At 43.4% G+C, this 12,202-nt stretch overlaps 2 protein-coding genes across 3 annotated transcripts; one reads left to right on the top strand and one right to left on the bottom strand.

Annotated features, from left to right (window-relative positions):
* Positions 1 to 108: 108 nt before the first annotated feature.
* On the top strand, positions 109 to 4,714 carry srsf5b (serine and arginine rich splicing factor 5b). The gene is made up of 8 exons (XM_062466945.1): positions 109 to 267; positions 787 to 923; positions 1,033 to 1,103; positions 1,187 to 1,300; positions 1,550 to 1,622; positions 3,095 to 3,168; positions 3,332 to 3,439; positions 3,630 to 4,714. Exons 2-8 carry the CDS (start codon positions 798 to 800, stop codon positions 3,943 to 3,945), a joined length of 882 nt encoding a protein of 293 aa, XP_062322929.1. The 5' UTR covers positions 109 to 267; positions 787 to 797; the 3' UTR covers positions 3,946 to 4,714.
* Positions 4,239 to 9,623, bottom strand: slc10a1 (solute carrier family 10 member 1). Of its 2 annotated transcripts, XM_062466944.1 has the most exons (9): positions 9,549 to 9,613; positions 9,124 to 9,187; positions 8,674 to 8,868; positions 8,502 to 8,588; positions 7,884 to 7,996; positions 6,166 to 6,370; positions 5,708 to 5,886; positions 5,409 to 5,608; positions 4,239 to 5,247 (listed from the first exon to the last, which is right to left on the bottom strand). In XM_062466944.1, the coding sequence occupies exons 1-9, from the start codon at positions 9,578 to 9,580 to the stop codon at positions 5,177 to 5,179; spliced, it is 1,146 nt and encodes a 381-aa protein (XP_062322928.1). In that variant the 5' UTR covers positions 9,581 to 9,613; the 3' UTR covers positions 4,239 to 5,176. The 2 variants fall into 2 exon arrangements, with proteins under 2 accessions (XP_062322928.1, XP_062322927.1); XM_062466943.1 differs by having other exon boundaries at positions 8,674 to 9,187; positions 9,549 to 9,623.
* Between the last annotated feature and the right edge of the window lie 2,579 nt (positions 9,624 to 12,202).

The raw sequence follows: 12,202 nt of genomic DNA, 5'->3' as shown, positions 1-12,202 counted from the left end.
AGCTAATTCACAAGGGTGTCACGTGACTGACAAGGGAACAACATTTCGAAATGGAACGAAGCCCATAAAATGACGCCCTTGCCCTTCCCAGTCCTTGTCGTGAGAGTCTTGTGTCTGACCGACACCTTGTGGTCAGATAAAGTCCTGACGTGGTTGGCGAGCTGTAGCGTAAAACAGGCTCCATTTTGTGTGGATAAACGCCACTCTCTTTTCATCTGTGCAAGCGACAGTAAGAAACCCAATTTCTCCGGAGAAAACAAGAGAAAGGTATGCAATCTAGCAAAAACGGATTACTTCCAAAGTATAATTTAAAAATACTAATGCACGGTCGTACCGAATTTATACACTTGCAAATAATGCATTTCACGTTTCAATTGTTCAGCTAGGTATTCGCAAGCTAGCTAACTAGCTTTTTATGTATTAGCTAATAGTACTACTACTGGGATATTTTTGAGGGCCTTGCACAAGGCCATGGGAATTTAAGAGAAGGTCACGCCGAATGGCCGCAACCTTCACCGGTGAATTCATGGATTCGTGGATTATCATTTGGCACGCACATGTTTGCAAATGTGTGGAATTTTTGTAGATTTATAGCACAGGACACGCTAGATTGCAAGCTAAACAGGCTATGTAGCAGTGTTTTGTTAATGCGCAATGGCTACCGACGAATGATAACTAATGGGCGGCGTTGATTAGATGGCTGTGAAACTGGCCCTGTTTCCAGCGTTCCATATAATTGCATAGAAATAATATTTTCTAAATCCGTAACCAACTGTTTGTTTTCAGATTTCACAAGCATGAGTGGCTGTCGCATATTCATTGGCCGACTGAATCCTTCGGCAAGGGAAAAAGATGTGGAGAGATTCTTCAAAGGTTTCGGTCGCATCAGAGATATAGACCTGAAAAGAGGCTTTGGATTTGTGGTGAGTCACCTGGCGTAGTGTTATATGCATGAAGGCCCAGTGCATGCGAAATGGCAGCTTAATTTTTTGGAAAAATGCAATGCCGACTGATTTTCTCTTTTCTTTTTAGGAGTTCGACGATCCCAGAGATGCCGAAGATGCGGTTTATGAGTTGGACGGCAAAGAACTATGCAACGAGAGGTAATTCATCCTTAATGGCATAGCACACATATTCATCAGTCATTGTCTGAAATTACTCAATGTTGGTTGTTTTCGTCAAACAGGGTGACCATTGAGCATGCCCGCGTGCGACTGCGAGGGGGCAGAGGCCGTGGGGCTGGAGGAGGTGGAGGTCGTTTCCCCGACCGCTATGGCAGAGGCTCTCAGGAGAGTAGGAGGTACACAGAAGTTTTAGAATCTGCAGGGGGGGATGCGGGCACAAACGGATAAAAAGATGGATTCTTCATCTGGCACCTTGGTGAAATTGTGGCGTTGCAGTCACAGTAAATCAAATTAGATGATAACATTAATAAAACAAATAGCCTTTATCTCTGTTATAGGTTTGCACATAATCTAGTGTCCCTCGTAGGGGATTGTTCTTTTAGGGATTCTCTGGTCTAATTTTCCATCTTTTGTTTTGTTTTTAGTAGAAACCCTCCTCCAATGCGCACCGAGAATCGACTGATTGTGGAGAATTTGTCATCTCGTGTCAGCTGGCAGGTGAGTCCTTGGAGGCGTCTCTAGCAAGTAGCTCACAACCAGGCTCTGAAGCCAGAGACCAGCTCTGCTCAGCCACCTGAAGTAATGATCTCAACAGGCCTGGCTCAGAGCTGCATCTCATGAAATCCTAATGTGAGTTCAGCAATTCCGTACAGTGAACAAAAAAAAAAAAAAGCTGATTGATCTTATTGGATGTGATAATTAATGATGGGCCTGGAGCAAAACCAATTTAAAAATCTGCACTGTGTTCTGATAGGCTCAAAATTGTTCTTGAAATTCAATGATTACTTTCAAGGTTTATTAATGAAATAGGCTAACATATGGTTCTGCAAACAAACAAATGCAGTTAGTAGTTTATTTAAAAAAAGAGAAAAAAAATTGTTGTTTTTAATTTTAACCAATTCTTCACCCCTTTATTTGCCAGCCTGACTGTTGTCTCGTATGGAAGAGCTCGCTTATGGTGGAGTTAACCCCTTCAGGGTCCTTCTCTCTGGGTTGAGCCTGTGGTGCCAGCCAGTGTGTGTCCACTCCTATTTGGCGCCTGCTGGTCGTATGAGCGCTCGCTCTAGAGGCGCTGGGCCCCTTCGCTCGCTGCCACACGCCGCCCCTCAGTGGTGGCAGGGGGGGCGGGCGCGCCGTGCTGAGAGCGAGAGAGAGGGAGAACAAACAGAGTGGCAGAGAGAGAGGAGAGGAAAGAGAGAGTCGTGGTGGTGGCGCGATTGATCGATGGTTCGTTAATTTGAGAGGCTTCGATCGATCGATATCTTCCCCCCCTCCCCCTGGTGTTCCGCACATCGCGAGAGAGTGAGAGTTCCTCCCAGGTGCCCAAGGATATAATCTGCTGTTATCCCGAGGTGTAATGGTGTGGGCCAGGCGAGCCCTGCGGCCCGCTCCAATGGGTTCGCTCTCAGGTATTAGTTTCCTCTCTTCCACCCTGTTCACTCTCTTTACCGAGGGGGCTGCCAGGACTGGGCAGAGGGGGAGGCGAGGAGCCCTGTGCCCTCCTAAAGACATCGGGGCTCTGGCTGTCTTATACTGCTCACACTGCTCCTCTGCAGGGCCTGCAGATGGTATATCCCATTATCTGTGATTAGTCAGGAAGAGAGAGTGGTCCAAGCAGATTCAGAGTTGACGGAATGCTGTTTTGGTGTGTAAAAAGAAAAAATGAATAAAATAAAAAATACAAAAAGTCTTCTGAGTTTATGCATGTGTGTACATGCATGCTGAGGAAGACTTGCAAACTGGCAGTGCAACTTATCGATTTTGATCAAGTGCATTTTGCCGGGCAATCGGGTGGGGTGGGGGTTCCCAACTCTGGACGTGCCTGGACTCTTCTCTCTCTCTCTGCAGTAGTCTCTGTAGTGCTCGACTGTATAGGCCCTCCTAACCTTTCCTCTCTGTGTAAATCATGCTTTATGAGCCTGTGTGCATGTGCAGGGGTGCTGTGCTAACTTGGACTGTCTTATGTGTAGGATCTGAAAGATTTCATGAGACAGGCAGGAGAGGTTACGTTCGCTGACGCCCACCGACCCAAGCTCAACGAAGGGTAGGAACGAATTGCGCCCCCTCACCTGGTCTCTGGCCCCTCCTACTGTGGTGGTTGACCCTGTTCAGTAATTGTCATTAAATGCAAACACAGCCTGTCTGTGACTTTGTTGATTGTCTATAACCTACCTATTTGTCTACATATCTCGATCGCATCTCTAAAGGGTGGTTGAGTTTGCTTCCTACAGCGATCTGAAAAACGCCCTTGAGAAACTGTCTGGGAAGGAAATCAATGGCAGGAAAATCAAGCTTATTGAAGCTGCTAAGAAGAGGTGAGTAGCAACCATATTCCTGCCCATCACACGGGTAGAGAAGGGTTACGCATGACACGGCTCGAAATAGTTAGCCAATTAAGAATCTGTAAATTGCCTAATTGGATACAGCAATGATCATTATTGTTGTTCATTGTAAATGTCAATGAATGAAGTTTCCTTCCTCACGTTGTTTCCGTCTGGCCCTCAGGTCCAGGAGCCGTTCCCGTTCCGAGAGCTCCTCCCGCTCGCGCTCCCGTTCTCGCGGCCGCTCCCCTTCCCGCTCTCGCACCCCCAGGAGGTCCCGCTCACGCAGCCCCAAGACCTACAACCGCTCACGGTCTCGCTCCCACTCTCGCAGCACCTCCCGCCCCCCCCGTGGCTCCCCCCCAGTCCAGAGGACCAAGGAGCCTGCCAAGCGCTCCTCCAAGGCCAGCAAGTCTGCCTCCCCACCCCCCGTCCAGAGAGCGGCGTCCTCCAGGTCCCGATCTCGCTCCCGTTCCCTGTCCACGGACAGCCGCCATTAGACGACACACGCTTTCTCAAAAAATGTGAACACACATTTACAACACACACACACACACATGCAAACATACAACCTCACCACCATCCCATACACAAACGTTCCCACTAACCATTTTATGAAAGCAAAGCTAGGTACTATTTCACCCAATAGTCCTGGTAATCCCATTTTCACCTCCCCTCTTTTGATAAGGCTGACTTTCACTGTCAGGTGCAAGCATGGTCCTCGCTGATCACAGAAGAAGTCCTGAGATAAGAATGTCTTCTGTTTTGACAGAGATGGGCTTTATTTACTTTGTTGTGGTCAGTATCTGGGCTTAAAATAATGGTTGGAATATTTTTTTATTTTATTATTAAAGCGCCTGTGCGAATGACCCCTCCCCAGGCTGGCAGCTCTTATCAGGAACTGTCGATGAAAGATAATGCACGGTGATTATTGAGTTTTGGAAATGCTTTGAATAGAACTTATCTAAGCTTAAAGGTTTAACAGTTTGGGGTTGTTTTATGCTGTGATTTATTAAAACTTTTTTTTTTTTTTATGCTCCCGTTTGAATACATTTTTTTAAATGTTGTTCATGCTGTTCTTTTTTATGCATTGTATTGAATGTTCAGAGTGGTTGTATGAAATATTGTTTCTGTAAAGCAATGTATATGTTTTCTTTTTACAATGTATGGTGGTGTCTGGAGGATTGTGCAACAACGTACTGTTAGTACAAAGTTTGGAACACGATCCTCTTGACCGTTGGAAAAAATAAAAATATTTTGTATTCATAATACATGTACGGTTTTTATTGTTAATCTTATAGAAAGGCAACATTTGTATGTGATCAAAAATGACATTAGGACCAAACTCTTTCAAACAAGACATAGTAACTTATTTGTGTATGTCAGAGCTTAATAAAGAATAAACTTGGAAAAGGTTTCTCTGGTAGTTCTTGCTGTACATACCTGTCAACATCTTCAACTCATTTTATATTTGACTGCCTGCCACAAAACCTGGAACACGGTACAGAAGTCCAAACACGCATCAAGGCCGATGGACTCAAACACTTATCTTACTCCACAGCTTAATGTGGTCACCAATGTGACAATTCTCAGTCTGCTTGACCTTTCACTGAGACATCACAATTTCGACTCCGTGTAGACTATAGGATGGTCCAAGTTCCTCAGAAACCTTGGAGGGGCCTCGTACCAACACTGGAAAAAGTCCCAAGCTTTTTCTGTGAGGCCTTTTTGTCAAACGTTCACATCAGCTGGCTCCTTCACCTCCTCCAGGTGGCTGCTCACTGCCTGGTACACCTCTGACTCTATAGGCAGGAGGGAGAGTCAAGATCATGCGATACCACAGAATGGTGAAGTTTTACATTATAATGTTCAGTGCGGTTACATAGGATGAAGGTGGTTAGACACTAGATGAAAACTTATTCCTGCTTGTAACTAATCACAGTACAGATGGATTACTGCATACCTTTGTTTGGCTTGCTGAAGTGCTGGTGGCACCTGAACACTAGGATGAGCAGACCAGCTTCGACTATCTGGAACAAGATGTATATCAGAGGAAACAGGAAGTAAGGGCCAATGACCTCCGGGGGAAAGGCCACCTTCAGAATGGTGGAGCACAGCTGGATGTTCTGACAGCCTGTCTCCATGGCGATCGTCCTCCGGCCCCTGAAGGCGAGAGTGGTTGAGACTGAGTTTTAAAACGGACAAATAACTGACGCTCAGCGGGTCAACTCAATCTGCTGTTGCATTGCTGTCGTCACTTACGATCCGTCGAGTCTGAAGAGATAGGAGATGGCGTATCCAAAGGTGTAGCCGATGAGGGGCATGAGGGCAGCCGTGGCTGTGAGGGTCGGGGACAGGACCTGGAGGATGCTGTTAGCCATGGTCAGGCCGGCCAAGATGCCTATGATCACCATGGACACCAGCATGATGGAGATACCCACCTGTGGAGGGGGCGGGGGGAGGGGGTATAAGAGGAGTAGCAAGCTAAGTGCTTGGGGGTAAGGTAGCACGGTGCACGTTTGCCTCTCAGCAAGAAGGTCCTGGGCTCGATTCCCACCCGGGGAATTGTTCTTTGCTCAGGTGGGTTATTTATCTTCTCAGCCTTTCTGTTTGGAGCTTACATGTTTTCCTGAGACACACCCCTCAAACTAACCAGCCTGGCTCGCTGTCCTTATCAGTCCTGATTAGACAGAATCCCCGTACTGGTTAGCTTGGCTCACCTTGGTGATGGTCTTGGAGTATTGCGGCCGGAAGTGGTTGATGAGGATGCCGATGCCACAGGGCACCAGGGTCATGGTCAGAGCCAGGGTGATGCCAGTGTAGGGGACAGCGCTGCCCACGTCAGCGATGCCGTGGCAGTACAGGTACAGGAGCAGAGGCATCAATCCCAGCGCCAGCACGGTGGAGCAGGTGGTCATCACAATACTGGGGGGGAAGCACAGACAGATGGACAGATTCATATACAGACGGAAGGATGGACCTAGACGGAAAAGGGAGAAACGTCAATTCACATAGAACTTTCACACTGAAAGTTTCATTCATCAATTTTTGGTTTCTATCAGATACGAGGCCAGCCTGGATGGGACAAGCTCCTGATTGGGTGGGCCAGGCCCCTCCCCCGTGGAACTGGGCCTGAATCCATGTCCGTTTGTAGTGCAAGGTCTCCTAACCCTGTCTAGACTTTAGAACGTCTAGAACCATTCCAAAAGAGTACAGAATGAAGCAACAGGTAGCAAGTGTTGTAATGACCATGACCCTGATATTGGGTTCAAAGCCAAACAGTAATTATGGTTTTGTCTTGGACAAACATGCAAGGTCATTACAGACTGTTTGTGGGTTTAAGGTGTGTCTTGCATAAGGAGTATTGTCCCAATATCAGATGTAAAAGAGTAGGTCCACATATAGAAGTGTGCACAGATCTGTTTAAAAATGTTTTTGAAATCAACTGTCATTATCAGACCAAGAATATGTGTGGAGAAAGTTGCAGAAATAGTTCTCTGGCCAGATAAGAGGCCCAGGAGTCTGATAAACAGCGTGTCATAAACGACATGCCTGGTCCCAAATGGATCTTTAAAGGTAGATCAGGAATTTAAAGGGTACCTACCTCTCCAGTAGATTCCAGAACAAATTTTATGGGGTGTGGGAATATTAATTTGCTTCATAATATTTTTTGTTTCATGATTTGGTCAATGTGAGATCGACCATTCAATTCTGATGAGCTGATTGACTAAGCACTAATGGCACTCAAAAACACGAGAAAGTGTGCATTATCGGGAAATATCTAACAACACTTTCAGTAAAGGTCGTTCAACCCTGTACTAATAGGGGGGAGAGCTGGAACATTCCATTCGTACAACTCTGACTTACCTTAAAAACCAATAAGGCAATAATAGATTACTGCCATGGTTCACAAAGAGATCATAAATGTATTATCATATTAATCTATGCAATCAGACACTGTCCCATAATGACTTGCTTACCAACCTCCCGGTCATTAACCCAGTCTCTCCCCATTATATTCACCTCTGCATCGGGACATTCTTCTGAGGAAAAGGGGTTTATGGATCTGCTGGTTCGTGTATTTGGGGTTGTTGTTTTTCAGACTACATGATTCACCTGTATATTTTCTTGAGCAGTTTTATTGTTTTTTATTGTTAACCTTCACTACAAATCCAAACTTCACCTCTCTGTCTCTGTCAACCTCTCTCTCTCTGCCTCTCTCTCCTGACTCAATCTACAAGGTAACTGATTTTCTTGTTCTTCACAACAACCTTCACTCCAAATCCAACCCTCAACAGAAACACATTCTGGAAGGTGACCAATTCATTCGTTCATTCAACATGGCAAAGGCTTCTTCCTAAATACACATATTACATTTTATGTCTTGCTGGGTGTGCACCTGGTAAGAATAGCAGGGGCCGGATGAATGTTTGTCTACCTGAGGTTCATGTCTCCCTGAAGAGCCAGGGCCAGAATGTTGGACAGGTTACCCCCCGGACAGCAGCCACAGACCAGCACCACCACGGCTTCCAGAGGCCTCAGCTGGAACACCTGGAGCAGAGAGCTACGGTGAGACTGCCAGCTGGCCAGACAGCCAGGCTCCTCCTCATCATCACTGCTTTTTAAAAGTTTCAAGTTTGTGTCATTTATGTCACATAAACAGTTCAATGAAATGCTTGATTTTCAGGCTTCTCCAACAGTGCAGAAAATGTCTGAGAAAGTAAGACTGTAAAAAGAAAAGAAGAGAAAGAAAACAATAAAACAATGACTCCTACTCCAGTTATCGAATATCAAATAAAAAGTACAACACTAAATTCTGTCAGCGTTCACGACAAATCTATTAGGGGCCATTTAGGAAACAATTCAGACTGTCCTTACACAAACACATATGAAACACATACACATTCACATATGCATTGATTACAATTAGCCACGCCCAGCTTGTGTTTTCATTCAACAATGCTACATCTTGAAAACAGAGCAGAGATACATGGTCAGTATGCATGGGAATATTGGATTACCATTAGAAAGATGGTGAGGAAGCTAAAGCACTGACCTTGCCCAGGGCGAAGGCTGTGAGGGGCATGACACCATACTGGGCCACAACTGCTATGGCAACTCCTTTTGGCTTCATTATGTGATCCTGGGTAGAAACATAATTGGATTGTGTTGATTTTGTCCAAAAGATTTAGCGAGCACAATCTGAGGAAAATGTATTGTGAACTCACCCTAATCTTGGATACCTGCATGGTACAGCCCAAAGATATCATGGTGATGAAGAGGACGATCACAGTTCCTATACTTATGGCTCCATCCAGGATTGCACTGGTTTCCAAGACTGTGGTGTTGTGTGGTGCACTGTCATTGAGCCACAGTTCTTCATGAAAGGACAGCTCCATAACGTTGGTTTGGATTGTCAGTATCTGGACCATTACAAAATACATTTGAGTGAGAGAGAAATTCAGATTTTGGACTTGGCTTATTTCCTTGTATACTGTAATCACAGGTGTGGGTTTCCATTTCCCTGTCATCCTTCTGTTTGTGTTTGTGCTTTATACACAGTGCTGCACAGAAGGATTTGGAAGATGGTTTTGACTATGGTCTATAAAGTTGTACATGCACAAAACTATAAACTGTCAAAATCTGCCTTACATTTGTTGTTTTAACACAATACTGACTTGTAATGTGCTTGTCATTTGCAATCTCTCTGGGATTTGCACAGAGCACAAGGAGAAGCTCCCACTGTGAAGTTAGAGGAAAAAATAAATACATTTCAGTACCTCAGTGGTTGTCACTCAAACACAGAACAAACTAATGAGTTAAAGCGTCTGAATAATGAAAGTAAGACACAGAAACCTGTATACTGTATAGAGACTTGTTAGCAGGAGAACAAAGGTACCAATGCAACAAAACATAGATTTTAGAAGCAGAACACCTGCAAAAATCTTGCACTCCAAAGGCCTTCAAGTTAACTTCTGGTTATCAGAATGCAATGTAGCTTATTTCTCATAGCCAGTCATGAGAATAACAAAACAAGCTGTCAAACCACTGTCAAATCATATAGCTACATGTTATGTTTATTAGAAAATGCTGCACAGCTTACATGTTTCTTCCTCTCTGCTTTTTTTCTTTCATATTTTGTCTTTTCTTTGCAAGTCACATTTAGTGTCGTCGTCAGGTATGTACAGTTTTGAACTAATCTGTGCAGTTTCACCCTGGTTTGTCTGTGACGCAAGCTATTCCACCTTCCTCCAACCACATCCTCCGTACCCTGTACTGACGTTATCGTCCCTGTGCCTCCACTAGCTGACACACACTTCAATTCCATTCATCAGTTTGCATATTCATCCCTTTATATTTACTTATCCATTTGTATTATTCATTTATATTCCATCATGCAAATGTACAGAATCCAGTGAGCTGATATGTGTTTCATAAAAAACGGTTTCATTTCAGTCAAATGTGATTTGATGTGCATTGTGAGTTGACAAGGAAGTTGATGAAGTTGACAGAACATATTGTGATTATATCAATCCAATTTATGAAATGTATCATGAGAAAACACTCCATTGCTCAAAAGTTGCTTTAAAATGTAATGTTGTTCATCACAGTTCTTGCACACTTTTTGACAGTGTGCAAGAATCCTTACCTGTGATATACGGTTAAAGGTGTCTAGGTCATGTGACCATGGAAATCAATTCATTTTCATATTCAAATTAATAATTGTCTCCTCAGGATGGTTTGTTATCCTGGTCAAGTAGGTAAGGAGCTTGGCTTTTGAAAATCTCCCAAAAGGCATAAAACCATTTTAACACTAAGGAAATTAAACAATATACTGTTTATACTTGCTACGGTTGAGGGGCAATTGATTTTTGAAGTTGTAATTTCAATGAACACATTTGTTTATGATTTCCCAGATGGACAATCCACCTCTGTTCATAATGAGCTGTGGCTACTTCCTGTTTATACACAGATTACACAGAATAGTTTCTCTTTCAACACATTCAACACTACTTTCCATTAAAAATGTATCTCATGATTATTTCTCACATCAGTTAAATGTCACCTACCTTCGTCTCTTCTTGTAAAAGTGTGAACTCTTTGTGAAAAGGGCACCACCTTTAAGCTGCTCCCTGTCATCATCTGGCTAATTATTATGAGAATAAATATCTGTGTAGAGAGCAAGTGTCTACGCAATTCTTGGACAGGCCTCCCCACCTGTCCATCTTATCTCTTATGTTTCCTACACAGATATCCGAACATTTAGACAGCATGTTTTTTCTGCGTGTTGTATTTGAGATTCTGTTGTAGCAGATGTAGCCTCTTTGCAACTATCAAATTATTTATGACATTGCACTGATTATGTGTTATTCCTTTGTGGCGCTGTCCCATCATCAGATATGTAATATTTTAATTGAGATAATGATGTTATTGTTGCTCTGTAAAAATACAGACCCTTGCCTATAACCGCCGAAATACTGTTAGAATTTTGCATTCCTGATTCTTGTTTATCCTCTGTACTATATGTATAATTTTCGCTTGGGATAAAGCATCTGTTAAATTAATAAGACCTTAAATGTAATGTGACACAAGCGTGTAGCCTATGGGAGTTGTGAAATTAAAATCTGAAAGTGTATTTTAGGTGTAAATTTTGAACAATGTCGAAGCCCACTAGCACAAAGGAAAAAAATTGTTCATAATCACACTCATATTCGGTGAACATCACGTTATGAGAAGCCAAAACAAGTAAATGTATTTTCCCTCTTTTGCGTTGTGTTCCATCAAATCATCATGGAGCCCTGTTATGCCACCTAGTGTTTACTTGGTTTTTCCAGGTCGCAAAGAAAGAGGAGGCAATAATTAAAATGTATGTTAGTTGCAAAAGGGGACTCAAAACCCTTTCACCATGAGATCACTATCAATAATTAAAACAAAATCTTAATCTTTCTTTTATTTTGGAAAAGGAAGAACTGAAAAGATCTCTTAAAGGTGTCTAGCAGCTGTAATTACTACAAGGATATAGGTTCAGCAAAACTATTTTATCCACAATCCAATACTTTTAACGATATAAGAATAGCCCTAACTCCTTTGATAAATCATACCAGACAACAATAGACATAACAAAAACAAGCCTAACAATTGTCTTAAAACCAGGGGCCTTCCCCTATGTGGCATGGCTGTGTGGGCGCAGTGAGAGACAAAAGAAGGTCCTTTGAAAGGTTTTCCAAAACCAGACCAACCTTATCAGGGGGAGGGGAGCCCTATAGCTGGACTGATCAGTCTCTGTAATTACAGGCCTCTGGTAGACATGCCTGGGATAAAGCTCTTACTTCGCTTCAGCCTCCCTGCATGAGCCTGCTAAATAGGATGTAACAGAAGTCCAGCCCAGTCAATGCCTAACTGCTACTAGCTGCTGCTTTGGGCTGTAGCCTGACAGTCATAGACCTGCTGGAGTGATAAAATGAATTATCCGTCAGATGTAGAGTACAGATGCTCCAACAGGGATAAAGACATTTACATTTACATTTATTCATTTAGCAGACGCTTTTATCCAAAGCGACTTCCAAGAGAGAGCTTTACAAAGTGCATAGGTCACTGATCATAACAACGAGATAGCCACAAAACATTGCGAGTAGCCAAAACATGAAGCACACATTGTGAACAACCAAAATAAGTGCCAAAGGGAAGAACCATACGAGCATGTAGTTAAACAAGTTACAATTAAACAACATGAACTGCTATAAGTGCAAGTGTACC

Source organism: Osmerus eperlanus, chromosome 8 (genome assembly GCF_963692335.1).
Source record: "Osmerus eperlanus chromosome 8, fOsmEpe2.1, whole genome shotgun sequence".
Taxonomy (NCBI): Eukaryota; Metazoa; Chordata; class Actinopteri; order Osmeriformes; family Osmeridae; genus Osmerus; species Osmerus eperlanus.
Note: the sequence above shows the minus strand (reverse complement) of the source record. Positions and strands in the feature narration are given on the sequence as shown.

Coding starts and splice junctions, on each gene's coding strand:
- slc10a1 (XM_062466943.1), bottom strand. CDS start 8,976: ATGACAGGGAAATGGAAACCCACACCTGTGATTACAGTATACAAGGAA. Junction 6,371..7,883: donor CAGGGAGACATGAACCTCAG/GTAGACAAACAT, acceptor CTTCCCCCCCAG/TATTGTGATGACCACCTGCT. Junction 5,887..6,165: donor ACTCCAAGACCATCACCAAG/GTGAGCCAAGCT, acceptor CCCCCTCCACAG/GTGGGTATCTCCATCATGCT.
- srsf5b (XM_062466945.1), top strand. CDS start 798: ATGAGTGGCTGTCGCATATTCATTGGCCGACTGAATCCTTCGGCAAGG. Junction 1,623..3,094: donor CATCTCGTGTCAGCTGGCAG/GTGAGTCCTTGG, acceptor TCTTATGTGTAG/GATCTGAAAGATTTCATGAG. Junction 3,169..3,331: donor CGACCCAAGCTCAACGAAGG/GTAGGAACGAAT, acceptor GCATCTCTAAAG/GGTGGTTGAGTTTGCTTCCT.